Genomic DNA, 18,150 nt, shown 5'->3' with positions numbered 1-18,150 from the left:
TTCCCGTCTTTATTTCTCCTCACGTCTTCTACTTTAACTTGTTCTTATCTCCCTCCTGCTCCCCACTTCCCCTTCCACATCCCATTAATCTCCTACTCAGTCTGCACTTCATCAGTCAGAGGTCAATTAACTCTCAAGAGGGCCGACACGGGGAGGAGGGAAATGAACCGTTTGGCATGTGCTGACAAACACACTAAATGTGTGCGCTTGTGAAGTTGCCGCAGGTGCACACAAAGATGCTTTCACACTCAGGCCGACTCCAGACAGACGGTGACTCGCGCCGCGACGGGATAAGGTCAGCGTCCTTGAATCTGTGCTGTCGTCTCTTAAAAGCTTCTCCGTCGTGCGGCGGCTGAGCTGAATATGTCTGATGTGATGTCTCCAAGAAGAAAAACAGGAGAGCCGCAATTTTGCTCCACACAAATGATTCCACCAGCCACGTTTTAATGGCTGAATGAGTGCACCCGGGCTTTTGATTGAGTTTGATAACGGCACAAACGGAGCCTGCTTTGAAAGTGCAGCAAAAGGTTGATTATATTCGTTCTGAGCTCCACGATCACAGAGAAAATAGGGAGATTAATCAGAAAATAAGAGATTTCCGAGAATATTTCAGGCATTCAGCGCGGCAGCCTGCGTATCGAATCTCTCAAACGTCTAGCTCTCAACTTGACTTCAGAATTACATTTCTCAAAGTTTTCACGGTCACTCTCGTGTACACACACACACACACCCACACCTCCTCTGCCACAGAGTTCAAAAGAACCTTCCTGCTTTTTCTCTTCCTCTCCATCCTCTCCTCCCTGCACGCTTGGCTCTCTGCTCTGCTAATTTATTCTTTCTCTGAGTAAACATCCACTCGGCTCACAATCAAAGAGAAAGCCAAACAAGGAAACAGAACTGAACCAACAGAAACCCCGTTGGAATTGTAAAGACTGCACACTCAAGCAGAATGCTAAAGTTGCCACTGGAAGCGAGGGATTGTGTAAAAGACAAAGGTTAGGCGAGTGCAGGTCCGCAGCCAATTCGCGTCAGACAATGTTTTTACCGAGGTCAGAGTTCATTAAAATCAAACTTCTTAATTTTGAAAGTGAGCGTTTTTTTTTCTCCTTCCATAATGAACAGGAATTTGTCCACGTGGGAAGAGGGAAATAATTGAAAAATGGTGAATGTGACCGGTACAGACTGAGATTTAATTTTCAAATTAAATGTATGAGATTCTGTCCTCGGCTTTTACCGCAACGATATCCAATTATCACTCATGGACACACGCACCTGCGCGCACACACACAAACACATTATTCCTCCCATTTCTAATTATTGTGATAAACTGCTTTTGACGGGGAAGTCTATTAACTCTTACAAACACCAGCACATCTGCTGTGCAGATAGCTGCGGCACGCTGTGAAGCTTTATAGACTGTTACAGCAGCCATGATGGAGGATAACAAATCCCCTCAGTGCACTGCAAGAGAGGAACACATCCATCTCAGATACGGAGGACTATTTCCACGTCGTGTTAACGTATTTTAGAGAGTAATGGGGCCAAAGAGAGACATTATGGGGAGAAGGAGCAGGATGTGTATATCTTCCCCCTTACATTAACTCATTCATTCCTCAGTATTTTCTTAACCGAGAGATTATGAGCCGACTCAGAGTGGGGAAAGACATGTGATGGGGAGGGAGGCTCGTGTAGTGAAAGATTACATGCGGAAAATACGTTGCGAAAAAGTCTTCCAAAGTTTTTATTACATATTGCTTTCGTTGACATTTAGAGAACCCTTGAAACTTTAAAATACCTTCCCCACTACTATTTATCCACCTCTTGTCCATCCTTTCTCATCTTATTCTTCTGCATTTCATCATAATCCCGATAGTTCGTAATCATCATTTCTCACCTTTTAAACCCTCTCAGTCTCACTCTCTCTCTACTTTCCTTTCTCCCACACTAAGCCCCTGGCATGCGTGGCTACTAGCAGGAAACAGTCCGTGCTGCACCGCTTTAACCAAAGTGAGGTTTCAACAATCCCACAGTGTGATAACGCAATACATTCGTATTTTAAAGTATGCAGCTTTGAGACAGCTTTGAGACCTTTTACAGTTACATAAAGACACCAGTACCGGAAGAAACATTCAGACTGCAGTAATGGATGACAACCTATCATTACCTACTTTATCATTTGTCTCCTACCACCATTCAAAGTGAGAACCCTCAAGAAGCAGCTGATAAAAGGCCTTGAATCCTCCATTTAACTGTTCGACATGTGTCCATCTCTTTGAGTCGTGTACTTTACTGTGCTTGTCTTGCTGTAGCTTTTTTGAAATAGACTGTTGAAAACTCACTGTTGTCCATTGGTGTGTATTGAAACACTCTTAACACTCGACAAGCTCTCGATCGCTTGGTAATTGCAAAGTCTTTCTCAGCTGCACTCAGGCATGACAACATTTTTTTTTTAAATGTGGTAATATTTATTATTCACGACGTACCTATCACGTATCACAGTTGAAAGAATAAACACTTCGCTCACCTTCTTCTGGTCCCTCCAGCGTTGCTCCAGCGTGGCATCCAGGCGGTTGGCGGCCGTCGCCCACTGCTGCGCGAGGCGGCGGATTCGGCGCTTCATGAAGCTGAGGGACTCCTTTCCTGCCCCGACTTGGTCCAGCAGCACGGAGAGGTCAGTGCGGAAGGCAGCCTGGTCAATGGAATGGAAGTAAAAGGAGGAATGGAATGAAGTGACGAGAAAGCGTGAGAATGTAGTAATCAGAGTACCACAGTCATTTGATCTCAAGCTTTTAGCTACGCTAGTGGCTTACCACTTGGTATGGAAGTGTCAATGGGTCCACCACTTTGGGCTGGACTGTAATCTGTCAACAACTACCAGATGGATTCCAATTCGCAATGTATGCGGATATCTATGGTTCCCAGTGGATAAATCCCACTGACTTTGATGACGCCCTGACTTTTACTCTAGAGCCATCGGCAGGTTGACATTTTTGTCAAATGTCTTGATAACTGCTGGATGGGTTACCATGTGATTTGTTGCAGATGTCCAAACGGCTTTTTTGAACTTTGGGGATTATCTGAAGTTTCACATTAAGCCCCTTCATCTGGACATACTTTAATTGGTTGTCTTCACAATGAGTGTGACATCCTCATAGAGCTGTTAGCATGGCTGTCGAGTTTTACTTTTGTCTTTTATTGGCTAGTTTGGGCAAGTAATATTGGATAAACGACCATCCAACCGTAAAACCCCACCCAAGTGATGCCAGCTCTTTTCCAATATAAGTAGCGAGCAGAATTAGCTCAGAAAGTTGCTAAATGTAGAGCGAAAGTCGCCAAATTGGCAGCACCTCTCTTCATGCCTCTCCCCAAAGCTACTCTCTTCAAAATAACATAATGTTCGTAAACAACAAACATAGCTATTGTTAGTGCAGTAGCGCAGACCAGGAGGCAGCCCGTCCAATCATTTCATTTGGCCCAAAGGGCTAATCACAGCCAGGGATACTGGACTTCTTTCCTTCTTCTTTTGTTGTTGTGATCGATTTATTGATTGCTGTTGGGATGTGAAGAGAATTTCAACAAATATAACAAAGACTTTTCCAAAATACATTATCCATGCTAGCGCCTTAAAACACACCAGAATGCAAGTAAAAGAAAAGATGTGAAAGAAGAGTGCATCATTTGCTGCTTTAAGAACACCAGTGGATGCAACCTGTGCGATGGCAACTCTGTATTCTCTGCAAATGCAGGGCAAACACTTACTGAAAGATTTTCTTTTGAGAAACAAACCATTTTGCAACACGATGCAGTATTTTCCCTGTCAACGTTAATATTTTACAGAAGTACGAGTCCTCAGAGAACCGTGTTCACTTAGCCATTTGTTTTACTACAGTATTCAGAGGTTGGCTTTAGTTTCCCCTGTCAAATAAAAAGTTACAACAGCATGAATTCTCTAACTAATGCTTTCAACACTATATGTATATATACAAAATATACTTTTCTCCTCCGAGAACAACCTTGTCTCTGCCCTGTTTGTGTGCAAGATAGAGGAAGACTGTGATCTGCTGTTCAGTAATTTGGGTCAAAGGGGGGTAGGATGGAGATATTAGTCTCCGTTTACAGTGACATTTAGCTATACCTCCTGAAAAATTGACTGCTGCCAAAAATGAAGTGCAAAAAAGTGAGGTGAACCCTTACACACAAGCACGTAGTGTGCATACATCACTGTAATAACGACTTTCATGACTGCGTTGTGCTCCCAAACACACTGCAGAAGGCTGACCACGCCACTGGAAGTGTTTCCTTTCCATTTAACGAACATCCAAATTCAAAGACCCTTATTAGTGCGGTGAAGGCCCAGAGGACATCTTCACCTGTACATCTGGTGAGGAACAAAGTGAAAGGGAATTTGGGTTCGAAGGCTTTCACTGCTCCAATGATGAATGCAGGAGCTCTAACTAGATATGTGCGAGGACGTTTTTGTAGGTGTCACCCTGCATCATGCTCACACTGGGGTTAGTGTGTATTAGATTGTCTGTTTAAGGAATTCAGGGAGGGGTTGTGTATTATTCAGATAATTAAATTGTTGTCGATAAATTATTGGCAAATAATATGACGCCAAATTGATTCTGAGCAGTCCGATACAGCAGGTGGCGGCCAGTACGCACTTTTTAGGTCAGTTTGCGATCCAAACATGTAATATCTAGGCCTTTCTCACCCTTTAGGAGCACATAAACAAGTTATGAAGTTTGTTTTAAAATGCATAAATGTGAAACTGCCAGTTATCTTTTTTTTTCGGTAACCGGTATGGACTAAAAAACAATCCATATTGCGCGTACTTGGATTCAATTATGATCCCACAATTTCAAAAACAATATTGAGGAATAGAGGGTGAAGTAAAATGATGAGGAGGATCAGGTCTGTTTTAATTAGAGAGCGAAGAGGGTCAGATGAAGGTTAACCTTTATTTAGGGATGTGGGCAGATTGCTCCTATTACTGAAGTCTGTTGAACAAAAGGGCAGTTCGCACTCCTATTCTCCCTCTTTTGATTGGCATTGAGGACATGTGACGGACAACTTAACGACCATAACCAGGACAAAATAAAAAGAAGGCTGTCACGTGTGTAGCCACCGAGAGAGAGAGAGGACCCAAACGCCGACAACGGTGGAAAGAACCTTTATTCTTTTAACGGTGCAAAGAAACTAAATTCTTCTCTAAACCGAGGGATCACACAAAACAACAGGCTCTACAACAGGAGATCACCAGGGATCTAAACAGGACGAAGCGACACTGGAGCAGGAGACAAACAGGGTTTAAATACACTGGGAAGGTGCAGGTGATTGGACACAGGAGGAAACAGGGCAGACGATCACAGGGACAGGAAGTGCAGAGAAACCGAGGACACGAAAGACAAGAACTTCAAAATAAAAAACAGGAAACAAGACACAAAAACCCAAGATCATGACAAAGGGAATACATTGGGACTGATGATAGAATGAGAAAAAGATTTTAATTTCAATGATTCTTCATTTGGTAAAAACAGTAAATAAGTACAACACAGAATTGTCGTATTTTTTAATTCCAGCAGCAAAATAAAAACAGCAATGCCCCACCGACGTCTTTCCTTTTACTCACTCTGTTCTCGACTCCCCGGACTTATTATAAAATATTTTAAAGAGAAATGTACATTTAAGGTAACTGCTTATTGAATAGCTGTTTATTTAGGCGCCAACAGCACAGCAAAGCATAACATAAAAGGGTTTCTAACGAGGACAAGATTCTACATGATGGTGACATGTTTTATTGATGTCCTGATGTTTTTTTTTATACTTCACACTACACATTTATTTTGGTTGGTCTACAAATAAAGAGCTGCACTTTAAACTCAGAATGCACTGGAAAACAAACCGCAGTCAATGCAGGATCTACAAATCCTCACCAGCGGACAGTAGTTATATTCTTTCTTTAATAACGGACAGCAAAATTAGAAAAATATGAACAGGTTGAAATACAACAAAGGCATTATTTAGCCCTAATTTCTAAACTCACAGTATTATATGAATTTCAAAAGGGACTGTTGCCTTGATTCCCCATTCATTTGTACGACTGTAGTATTTCCACATAGCCTCTGTGAGCACGCTTGGAAAGTCTAAACTAGGAGCTAGTTTGATTATTTCAAGTGCCATTTTTAAGCAAACGGAGGTGAAAGGTGACCGATATCCTGTTAAAGGGTCCTGCAGCAGGTCCTCAGCTTGGCAACCGATTCAACATATTTAAACAGGACGATATGCAGTCTGTATGATTTACTCTGAAAGATGCTACCGCTGATTATTAACTTGTGGTCATAACATCAATGTATTAGGCCTTGTTTATGGAGTTCGGCTGTGTTTATGTGGCCTATGTCAGTAGTTGCTGCTTTCACAGTGCAGGTACGCGGTATTGTCAGTTGCTACGTTGAGATGGTGAGCCAAGCTAAATCACTTGTGTATTTACTGTACATCTTTACTGTCCACTGGTAGCCTTCACCCACTGTGCATACAGGGCTGGGTATCAAGCAAAAGAATCCACTACCCAGTACTTTTGCATTTTATCCTTTTTTTGTGCTGAGATCTCGACAACAATTGACTATTTGCATGGTTCTGGTCACAGTCAATCACCACAAGTGTTCTTCGATACAACCCATACGGCCCGGATTGCCTGCTTCTAACGGTGCTAACTTCGGTGTCACTTCAAGCCCGAGCTGTGCAGTATACCTGTATGTTCGTCTGACAGATTTGTTCACCTCACCTGTCTCTTGGGGGCCTTTGGCTGCACTACATACTGGGTGGGGGGGCTGCTCTGGTTCCTCCAGACCAGCGGGGGGCAGAACCACTCCACCTCGCTCAGGTAGACGAGGAAGGAGCAGTCTGAACCGTCGACACCGTAGAAGGCGTAGCAGGGGTCCGATGTCCAACGTGCACGCATCCACTGGATGGTATACAGAGAGAGCACATGAAGTACCAACACAATCATATGTATATATCCCCAAGGCTGTGCACAGAGGATTTGCTACAGAGGTGCAAGGAAAATATAAAACTACGTAATTATATACATTTTACAGAACTTAAATTTACAAAATTGGCACGGTTTGTCTCTTATGTATCTTCCCTCATCACGCCGTGTGACACCTCAAACCACAAGTGATATAGTTATTTTCTAACAGCAGCTCAGAGGTAAAAAGGTCTAACGTGTGTCATATAATGTCTTCACACTTTGTTTTGGTTGTCACATCCCTGTTAATCCCACCTGCTGTATCACCACGACTGAAAATAACCGATGGGACACTCACATCTACTTTCCCAGGGCACTCAGGAAAGCGGAGGTCTCGTGGTACTTCACACTGGCTTGACGTCCCATCTCTCACTGCTGAAAAGACACCGTGAGGGAAAGTTAAACATTGGTAATAAAACACGCACATGTGTTTTTGTAATGCGCCGGGATCCACCCTCGTTTTTTAAATACCGAGCTAAATGATAAATCAATATATAACTACTGTGAAGTGAGATGTTTTGCTTCACCGACAATCACTGCTTCATTAGTCTAGGCTCAGCTCTCCTCAGGCTTTTAATATGAATTTTTATTCGCTGGTGAAAATTACTATTCCACCAGCAAGATACCTGTGTAAAATCATCCATCAGGCCATTTAGCAGCATATGGAACGCGTCAAAGACTTTAAAAAAACACAGAAAAAAAACTGCACGTGTTACTTTTTTTTTTAATCAAATCATTTTCACAAAATGACTGCAGGCGTGAACCTGTCTGACCCACGGCTCTCAACCCCTCAGAACCGCCAGGTTACAGCGTCGCTCCCATTAACGGCTTTGTTGCACTCGCCCGTGAACGTTTTTATGGCGATATTCGCTTCCTCCATCATCATTAACATCATCGCTTCCAGCGTATGCCATACGCGCCGTCGGTGCCCATAAATCCCCGCGGATTCCCCTTCGCAACATTGCATTCGTATCGTGCTCTACTGCAGTGCACACTATTCACCGGGCCTGACACGCACACGCCCCGTCTCCCGCTGCTGCCAGCCATCCTAGGGTTACGCTAGCAAATCCGTCTGCTCACTTAGGCTACACTCGCTGCATTAATTGCTCCACTGACTTAGTTAACTGCCCCTCTGCTGCTGATGTGAGGGAAAGAAGGGGAAGGGAGTGACAGAGAGAGAGAGAGAGAGAGAGAGAGAGAGAGAGAGAGAGAAAAGGGATTGAAATGATGTCATCCAAGTAGAAAACAAATCCGGGGTTCAATTGCATATTGTTTTTCTGTCTTTCAATCCCTACTTCTTTTTTTTTTTTCCATCTCTGAGCCAATACATTTGTCTTCTCTCTTAGGTTCTGTTCGTTTCCATTTGCCTAATGAAAAAGAGACATTTGTCCACATAAGTCTTCCCCGGGGGTTTTCGACTGCAAACACACACACTGAGACACACATTGCTTTCAAATATGATTACAATAGCAGCTGCGGTCGGAACAATTGGAAACGTGGTCAACTAACTAGATAAAAACTTGACTGCTGTCCCTGCAAGAGAGAAAATAAAAGCCTTGTTGGTGCTTGAAGGGAAGGATATTATAAACTCTCTCTCTCTCTCTCTCTCTCGCTCTCTCTCTCATGCCTGACCACGAGATAAATAAACCGCCACTGAGCCGTATGATAATAAAGTCTGCCGGCAGTGTTTCAATTCATCTGTGATTAGAGAAAGCAGCAGTGTTTTCATTTTGCCGTGTGCCGTCTTCTCTGCAGATGCAGTGGGGGGGAACAAAAAGGAGATGTAATGCTCATTTATTCTCATGTAAAGAGTTGGGCAATCCCCCTCAAGAGAAACAATGAGGGAGGAGAGAATGACCATAATGTGGGTTTTATTATTTGTTAGTTCTTAGGTTTTTGATTAAAAATGCTCCAAGAGCAAGACAAGCGAAAACAACAAGGTTGGATGGAAGCAATAAAGCAATGATGAGATTTACAGAGATGACCACGGTGTCCCACATGTAATACAGAGCAGTGCGGCCAAGATGACTGGACTGATTACATGTATCTCTCTTGCTTTCATAAAAAATAAATATATCTGCTATCTAACTATACGCTTTCCTGGTTTTGTCTTATGTTAAGCTAGAACAAAAATGCTGTAAATGGGCAACTTAGATCTCAATGTTTTTAGATTTTGGGTTGAACCCCCCAAACCACTAAAATCAAAATCCTAGATCACAGAAATTAGCATTTTGCACTTCCGGTTCTCTTTTCTCAAAGTCTATGGGTTTCCCTTTTGTTAAGATAGGAAATAACATTAAACATCCTTTGCGTGAATTTTAAAGTTTTTACTTTTACTGAATGAGACTACAAAACGTCATCACGCTGACTAGTGCGCTGGTATAAATAGTCTGTTATAAATAGGCCTCCTATCACCAACGGTAAACAACAGTAAAGTCCGGCTAACGTAACACAGACAAAGCCCAGCAGTCCCTTTAGTGCTTTTTATGTTCTGTAGCATAAACACACGGTGGAATTAGCAGGCACGCTAACGAAGAAGCCAGCCGCTAAATTAGTGAAATTAGATAAAAAATCTAATACATCTTAATGCTTCATCCACACACTCTTATCACAGCGTAGGAAACCACATCGCTTTCACCCGATAATTAGACATTAACACTGCTAACCAGATTGTGTAATGTGCTGGTAACTTAATTTGAACTCCTTCTAAAGCTGAGAGAGAACGAGCCAACGATGGACGCAACTGGACGAGTCTTAGCTATTAGCTAGCTAGAAATGTAAACTGCGCGTGTGTCACTCTCACTTCGCATGTGTGAGCCTAACTATCTGTTTTCTATTCTCTTCTGTTCCGTTGGGAGTAACAGCAACAATTGAAGTTTAGCTCCAACACAAGCTGACAGCTGTGCACGAGTCCAGCTGCGCTTCAAGTTACAACATTACTGAAGAATAACACTTAATGTTGAAGGGATTGTTAGGTTGTAGTGGATTTTATATATATTTGCACATGTAGATAAGAGAAGTTTATGTTTTAAATTAATACATAAAGAAAGAGATGATAATTAATTTGGGATATTATGAGGAATATTCTGGAGGAATGTATTGTGAAACATAAGAGAGGATCACTGTTTTATTATTCTGTTTTAATGACAAATGTAATGATTAACTGTGTGATGCATGAGAATGAATGAATGTTTTATTGTTTAGACAATAGTTAAAATGGATGCCGATTGAAACCTAATGTGTTGCTTTTATTCGGAAGGCAGGATAATAGGGTTTTATTGTGAAGGGGAACTTCCTGTCCTTGACCGGAAGAGTGAGCTTTGACCTCGCCTGTTTACTAATTGGCGTAGCGAACAGAATGGCGGCATCCTTTGAACTGACCAATGGAACTAACCTTTAGGTGTGAATTCATTTGCATGACCATACTAACGACCGAGCATTTGTTCTGGGGAGACATGGTTCTACTGGTCTGGAGACATGGTTCTACTGGTCTGGAGACATGGTTCTACTGGTCTGGAGACTCGAGACAGCCCCGGTCTGTGGCTCCTTGGGAGCTGCAGTCCGTCTGTGGAGAGTTCCTCCTTTCTGGCCCCACGATCGTGAACGCTACATGAGTATTATCTTTGCCATTAAATATTGTTAAACTTTAACTCGAATCCTGAATTTCCTGCGGCCACGGGACCCGGAGCTTTGAACACGAATCTTACAGGATGTTTGTAAGTTTATAATCAGCGTTGACAATGTACTGTATTGTCCTTGTTGTATTCTCGTCTCAAGCAGTAGTTAGCATTGTGCTTTATTCTTTGTTGTTTTTGTGCTTTTGCTCAAATTACTTTTTTTATTCCGTACGTTTGTACTTGTGTATCAATTCTAGTTGCTGTAGTGTACAACTGTTTATTGCTGACAGCATACTGTTGAGGCTGTGAATAATATAGGGTGTCTGCCATGTGTGGACTTTGTAATTGTTTTAAGTGCTAAGTGCTGATCTACAGCAGAATGTAGTCTCTAAATCCCAGAGTCTGTCAGATTAGATGCTCTACGTCTGTATTACACAGTTTAAGAGTGACGCAGTCACGACACTCCCTTCTTTTTTCAAGCGTTATGCTTCCTAAATCATGTCTCATGTATACATAATGTAAAGTAAAACGATTTTATGATGATGACGATTTGATGATTGGCACCGTACCTCGTCCTTGCAACATGCTGTTTTGCAGTATCTGCTCCACCCTGGTGGCCATGTTGGAGACATTCTGAGCGATAGCTTGGATCCTCTCCACCAGGCCGGCTGGTTGAAACCTGTGCACACACACAACAACACACAACCGCAGAGTGAAGGGGGGGACGGGACAAAGGAGAGTGGAAATGAGAGGGACCCTCATACTGTTGTCGCATTATGGAAACTCAATTTGGCCAAACAGTAGAACCCTTTCTTTACCTGCTCTTCCTCTCCTGATGGTATCGCTCCTCTTCAGTTATGGGCTAGTCTCTCTCCTCGTCAGTTATGCCCACCTTATAGTTGTGTCTCATTGTTGTCCCACATTTTTCACGTTCCACTTATTTCTCTCTCTCCCCTCCCTTTGCCTCCCCTTCTCTGCTTCCCCTACCTTCCCTTTTTACATCCCAACAGATGTGGAAGTGTTAGTGGGAGATGCAAATTGTTAGACACTTGGTTGGAGCGTGAAATGGAAAAAGACCTGCGCTGTTAATACCACTTCCTCTGCAGAGCGAGATACTTCCCCTTCACATAATGAGATGGCATGAAATGTGTGTGTGTGTGTGTGTGTATGTGTTGGATGTATGCTTTTGTGTCCGTGTGTGCGCTCATTGTAGTTCTGCATATTTCCGAAACATCTGACTGCATGATTGCACATCACACAAAGCCGAGGCTGCATGTCCACACATGCCCGTACGGCTGTGCCCATTATGTCCATTCAAATGACTTAATTTCAGTGTGCATTGTATGTATGTGTGCGTGTGTCTGTGTGTGTGTGTGTGTGTGTGTGTGTGCATGTCCGTCTGAAAATGCCTTCCTGTTTCTCTGTATTGTCTCATTGGCAGATGGTATTAACCCTCATTAAAGTCAGAAGATGAAACACAGCGCAATAACAAATCATGATGATGATCAGAAATATTGATTGTGTGTGTGTGTGTGTGAGTGAGTGAGGATGGAATATGAGACTTAACTTACTAAATGCCAACAGCATCTGCATGAAAAATGAAAAGAAAAAAGTCATAGAGCCAAGGGAATGATTGCTGCTTTACAAAGTGTAAACAAACAAAAAAAAGAGGCAGCCATCAAAGTCACAGGCAGTCCCCATGCTCCATTAACAGGTTCGTAAGAATTACTTGTAAGCGTCGCTAAGTGTGTTTGCATCCAGTTTAATGTGTTCACTGCAACAAAGAAGTCATTATCCTCCAGTGCATGTATATTTCGGGGGCAACGGCTGTCTCCACAACAACACAATTTGCAGAAATGGGACATGTTGACATATTATTGAGTATCTCTGTTGCAAAAAATAAACTTTTATGGAGACATGTACATTATCTCTGTATGCCAGCCTGCCCATTACACATGAGGGGACCGCGGATGTTATTTCCTTTTGTCAAAATCATACAGCTTTTGTTCATTTAGACACCTAAGCCAAAACTAAACAAATACAAAAAAAACTGCAATTACTGCCTCGTGGTTGTATGCCACCACCAACCAGTGTCTTCACAAAATGTCATCACCATTTGTGTGAAATTGTCATGATTACTATATTCAAATCGACGAAAAAAGCATATTTTGTGAGGGCACAGTGACCTCTGATCATTACAACCCGCGATTTTTTTATTTTTTTACTGCTGTGCAGCCAATTATCCTTTGGTAAAATAAAGTGAGATCCATCCATGCTTTGCACTTATGCAGGTCTGCTGCTGCATCAAGCTAAGCAAGGCAGCCAACACGTCTTTCTCCCTAGCCATGTCCTCCAGCTTTTCCTGTGAGATCCCACCGCCACGTGGGATACACATTCCTTCAGACAATTGGACACGCCCGGAATACCTCCACAGAAAAGAGTCCAAATCACAACCGACCCCCTTTAATGTAAAAGGCCCCGGGCACTGAGCAACTATGTTCGACCAGTTAATCAAGAGATTTGCATCCAGGCTTCGCTTTACACCCCGACAGTCCCATTCCCCCCCCCCCCCCCCCCCCCCCCCCCCCCGTCTACAAACCATCCAGGCTTTTCCTGGAGTGAGTGACCTTCCAGTTTCACACCAGGAAGGGATATATGGCAGCATAATTTCCACCTCTCAACTTTCGCTATGTAGGAACGTTTTCAATGTTATTTTTCAGGGTTGTTTTTGCATTCGGCACCACAGTTGTCGGGAAGAACAACTTTTTTTTTTAATTCATGGTTGTTTTAAATCTTTTGTTGGTGTGGTTATTTCAATGGACTTCCACTCACCTGTTAAAAGAAACCGAGGGCCACATCTCCACAGCGTGAGTAAACCTCTCCAAACAGGCTCAGCGTGAAAGCACGACGAAACCGAGTTATCTCAATAAAAGCATCTGACAGAACTAATTATAATTTCACTTCCCCCATTACGTGGGAGGGAAGCAAATACAGCATACGCGTTAGTGAAAGTTATTACCTTATAGTGTCTTATAATGAGAGCCAGCATTATATAGGCTATAAAAGGATATGGAAATCATTATTACATGGAGCATTTCACAGAAGTTCCCAGCTGTAAAGAATTACTCGGTACTGTGGTACCTAAAAGTTGCAATGTGTTTGGCCTGAAGGTCGAAGTCTTTGCTCGGTAAGATGAGTAACCCCTGTTACTTGTACTGTGTCTCTTTGGGGGGGGCTCACTGTGACTTTGCAATTTGGCCTCTGAGACGTGATCTTCTAATCTCACCTCCAACGTCTGCTACATAACTCATCCCCAGAGATGAGCACAGAGAGGGGCTTCGAGGGAGAGACGAAGGGCAGAGAAATGTATGAAAGAACAGAAAGGACTGCAATATGAGATCCAAGGAGGACGAGGAGGAGAGACGCATGCAGCGCGGGAGTCGACTAAAATTGGAATAAAAGCAGGCGGCAAAATAAAGAGAAGGAGCTCAACCGTCCACAGCAAACAGAGCAGGCGTACCAGGGGGGGGGTTAAGAAAGCAGGAATAACATAATACAGAGATCTTCTGCGCCTTCGCGTGGAAGCCAACAAAACAGCACGACTGAAGCATTAAAAGATAATCATGATCAAAGAATACAAGGGTATACATATTTGATGGCCCCAAATTGCGTGCTACTTGCGATGAAGCTTCCTCCCTTTTGATGAATGTAGACAGTTGGCTCTTTTACAAATGAGGGGAACAAAACAGAAATGAGGAAGAGCAAAGAGGAGACAAAACGAGAGGAAAGTACAAGGGGAGCGGAGACGATGAGAGGAAATCCACCGACGGATGCCGGGTAGAAGCAGAACACTGAAGGGAGAGAGGCGGTAAGAGAAAATCAATGATAACTTCAAGGGGAATTTCTGAGGATACAAAAAAAAAAAGTGTTCTCGTGCTCTCCTTATTTATCCTAACCTCCCTCGCTCCCTCGCTCTCGATCTAATGAGCTCATCGTCTTAGGGGAAAGGGGACAGTCCTGACAGCATCCCATCAGCCAAAGCCGTCTAAGAGATGCATGTGACAAAGCGTCGGCGTGCCGGTTTGTGCGCCACCGTCCTGACTTATTTCACCCCGTGGCGTGGTGTTAAAACATCACTTTCTTCCCACAAATGCCAACACGCGTGCATGAATGCACACAGACGCTCACCTACCAAATCTGTGAAGCCATGAGACGGGAGACGTCTCAGTCTTTAGAGATTAAAGAGTAATTGCGCACCTAAACATATACGCATTTAAATATATGTTCAGCTATGAACCAAATCACGTGACTGAACTGTGATGAAACGCATCAATGCCGGTGTTAATGTTGACATTTCTTACCAGACTGTATATACAAGTCTGCATATTTATGGTGGAAAAAGGGCTCACAACGGCATCTGCTGTTTTCAAATCAGCCCTAATCTTCAAGGCCAATTCTGAGAGAGTCGACCGCTTGGGACTAATCTACGTGATGAAACGAAATATTGTTAACGGCCTCTAATGCTCCCCGTCTCTCTCTCTCTCTCTCTCTACAGCATCTACAGCAAAGCCCGTCCTCTCCTTCCTGTGGACTGGAAATGAATGCTTCCCTCTCTGTGACAAGAAAGTGGAGATAAAGTCTCGACAGTGGCGCTGTGGCCGAATTACGACAACCGTAATGGTCCGTCCTCGGGGAGTGAGGCGAAGGGGCCGCGAGGCGCAACTCTTTTGTTGAGTCTCATCTGTGGTCTAATAAACAGTTACATCTTCAAATTCAGTGCCCTCGTGCCGGATCGCTATCTTCCAAGCTACTGTCGCGGTCATGTGTGTCGAGGCGTGGTTCCATCTCTCAGCCTCAGCCCGTGGACTCCCGTCTGGGGGTGAAGTTACATGTCTCCTTTTTTTTTTTTTGCGGACAACTTCCAGCAAAAGTGCAGCATGACATGAGTGACTTGTGGAGAAGAAGGCCGCCTGGAATAAAAGGTCGCTCCCGCCGGAGCTTTGGATGGGTGAGAAATAGGTAGAACCAAGCCAGGGCATGATCTTTAGAGAGCGTACGCCTTACCAATCTCTCCTTTCATCCGCTGCACAGCAAAATGCAGCGAAAGAACTCGGCATCCTCTCCCCTCCTTTGTCTCACCCCCCACCCCCGTTTTTTAGTTTTTTTTTCAGGTTCCCCTCCCTCCCTCCATTTTCTGCTCTAACGAGTGGCTGCCCCGTGGGCGAATCACAGGCTGGGGCCTCAGACATCAAGTCCCATTCGCCGCTACACAGGAGTGTGTCAGCACCAATCAAGCTCAAACAGAGATGAGACTCCCGCCCGTTTGTGTGTGTATCTGTGTGTCTGTGTGTCTGTGTGTGTGTGTCTGTGTATCTGTGTGTGTCTGTGTATCTGTGTGTGTGTGTCTGTGTATCTGTGTGTGTCTGTCGGTGTGTGTGTCTGTGTATCTGTGTGTGTGTGTGTGTCTGTGTGTGTGTGTGTGCGCGTGTGTGTGTGTGTCATTCTGTGAAAGCGCGCCTGACTGGCCTGGATTTGGGATATGTTTTTATAAAGCTCTCTTTCCATTTGCCCCTCTCGCCGCTGGCCAAAATCACACTTTGCACGTCACTCGCATTTCTCACACACCCTCTCTCACTCTTTGTATTGTATTTACCTAGAAGAGTGCAAGAGGAAGATGACGAGTCAGGTAAGTGTAAAGAGAATATATATATATATATATATATATATATATATATATATATATATATATATATATATATATATATATATATACTGTATATATATATATATATATATATATGCATATATATAAAGAGAGAGAGAGAGAACATCTGGAGAGTGGGAGACAGAGAAAAGAGGGCAAGTGATGGAATGGAACTCATTGGAGTGAAGAGAGACTTTGGTTGTCCATGTGTGAGTGTGTGTGTGTGTGTGTGTGACCATTAATCCTACAGGCTATGCCCTGAGTCAGGGGTGTACCTTGGTCTCACGCCCAGACTGGTTTTAACAAGTGTTACTTCTAGTACACACACACACACACACACACACACACACACACACACACACACACACACACACACACACACACACACACACACCTTCAGCGGGAGGTATCAAAGGGTGGGCGTGTTGGTTCGTGGCCACCGGGTTTCTCAGTCGATATCCTTTTCAGTTTGGCTGCCTGAACTGCCGCTAATCCATTCAGCCAAAATCAGACAACATTGTGCTCAGAATCTTAAAAAAAATGTTTTACATTTGTTTAAATGTCTTTTTTAAAAACTTTTTTTCTTGAATTTTCGTGATTTTATTTTTGAGTGCCGCTGTCGAAGGGAACGACTTTCAAGGAGAACTCGTCTGAAAAGCATGAAACAAAGGAACGTGAATGGTGTTTGGTCTCTGTGGGGAGTTTGATGGCATCAATTCGTACAAAGGGCAATTTCTAGATGTGCCGCCTTCAAAGCTCCGTCTAAAAGCAGACGAGAAAATAATTCATCACCCCACTGGATCGGAAATTAAACAAAGCAAAACAGTTGCAACGTGAAGCTGAATGCTCCGGTTAACTTTGTCCTTTCATTGAGTCATTTTTAGAGAATATTTTTCCAAATGTTCTAATAATTTAGATGGCAATCAAAGATGAACTAAGTAATAACATTTTGTGAAACATCGACATTAACTCTACAGTAACTAAGGCAATCTCTGGTAATGCTATCTGTGTGTAATGGGGTGTTTAGCCAAGCTGGAGGCTCTGTTGCTGGGGATTAAGCCTTGGTCTCTGCAGTGGTAGCTCCCCCTGCGCCACTCAGGCTCCCCAACTAAACCCTAATAGGATTCTATTTTGATCGTTCACGCTATATTTCACCCCCGCAAGACCAATGCTTCTATTAAAACATGCAGAGCTATTCATTGAAAATTATACTCGTTAAGGCGTCAAACTCTTGTGAATCGACATCCTACAAATGATCCCAAAAGTCTCCGGACACTCTGGCAAGACTTCCCGTCTCTAACTTCCATCCCCCGCGCCACGTGAACTCGGCAGAAAGGGTGCCCGGAATTTTCTGGACGATAATGCCAAAAACAATAATCACCCCTTGTGGTTTTGTTGAAGAAGAATAGCGTGCAGTATATTGTGCCCCTCGTGGTGTAATAATTATTATGATGTGATAGTCGAGTCCTGGTCAGTAGATTTTCAACTTATTGAAAGAGACAATTGTGTCTATCTGTTGTTTATCAATGTTGTCGGTTGACAGCGGAGTCACGAAGGGCAATCAGATCATTGCCCATATTTAAAACATGATAGTGACATTGATTTCAGCTCTTGTGTTTAACCCTTATTGCCCCCTGACCGTAGTCCTCAATCCACCCAGACGACACCCTTCAAGGCAATAACTAGAAATTGATTTCCGCTACAGTAACACATGCGTGTTCCTTCCTGCTCCGAGTCCCTGACAGTAGACTCCTACAGCAGGACACTTCTCCCCAGTCTTGCCCTACGAGTCCCCCCCCCCC

At 43.4% G+C, this 18,150-nt stretch overlaps 1 protein-coding gene across 1 annotated transcript in view; it reads right to left on the bottom strand.

Annotated features, from left to right (window-relative positions):
- The window catches only part of LOC117739445 (alpha-1,6-mannosylglycoprotein 6-beta-N-acetylglucosaminyltransferase B-like), a 109,621-nt gene that overhangs the window by 53,114 nt on the left and 38,357 nt on the right, over positions 1–18,150 (bottom strand). Inside the window, exons 4-7 of the mRNA XM_034545857.1 lie at positions 11,214–11,323; positions 7,326–7,402; positions 6,785–6,964; positions 2,525–2,689 (exon numbers count right to left, since the gene is read on the bottom strand). Of these exons, the coding sequence (XP_034401748.1) occupies positions 2,525–2,689; positions 6,785–6,964; positions 7,326–7,402; positions 11,214–11,323 (532 nt within the window). The remainder of the gene's footprint in view (positions 1–2,524; positions 2,690–6,784; positions 6,965–7,325; positions 7,403–11,213; positions 11,324–18,150) is intronic.

Source organism: Cyclopterus lumpus, chromosome 1, assembly GCF_009769545.1.
Source record: "Cyclopterus lumpus isolate fCycLum1 chromosome 1, fCycLum1.pri, whole genome shotgun sequence".
NCBI lineage: Eukaryota > Metazoa > Chordata > Actinopteri > Perciformes > Cyclopteridae > Cyclopterus > Cyclopterus lumpus.
Note: the sequence above shows the minus strand (reverse complement) of the source record. Positions and strands in the feature narration are given on the sequence as shown.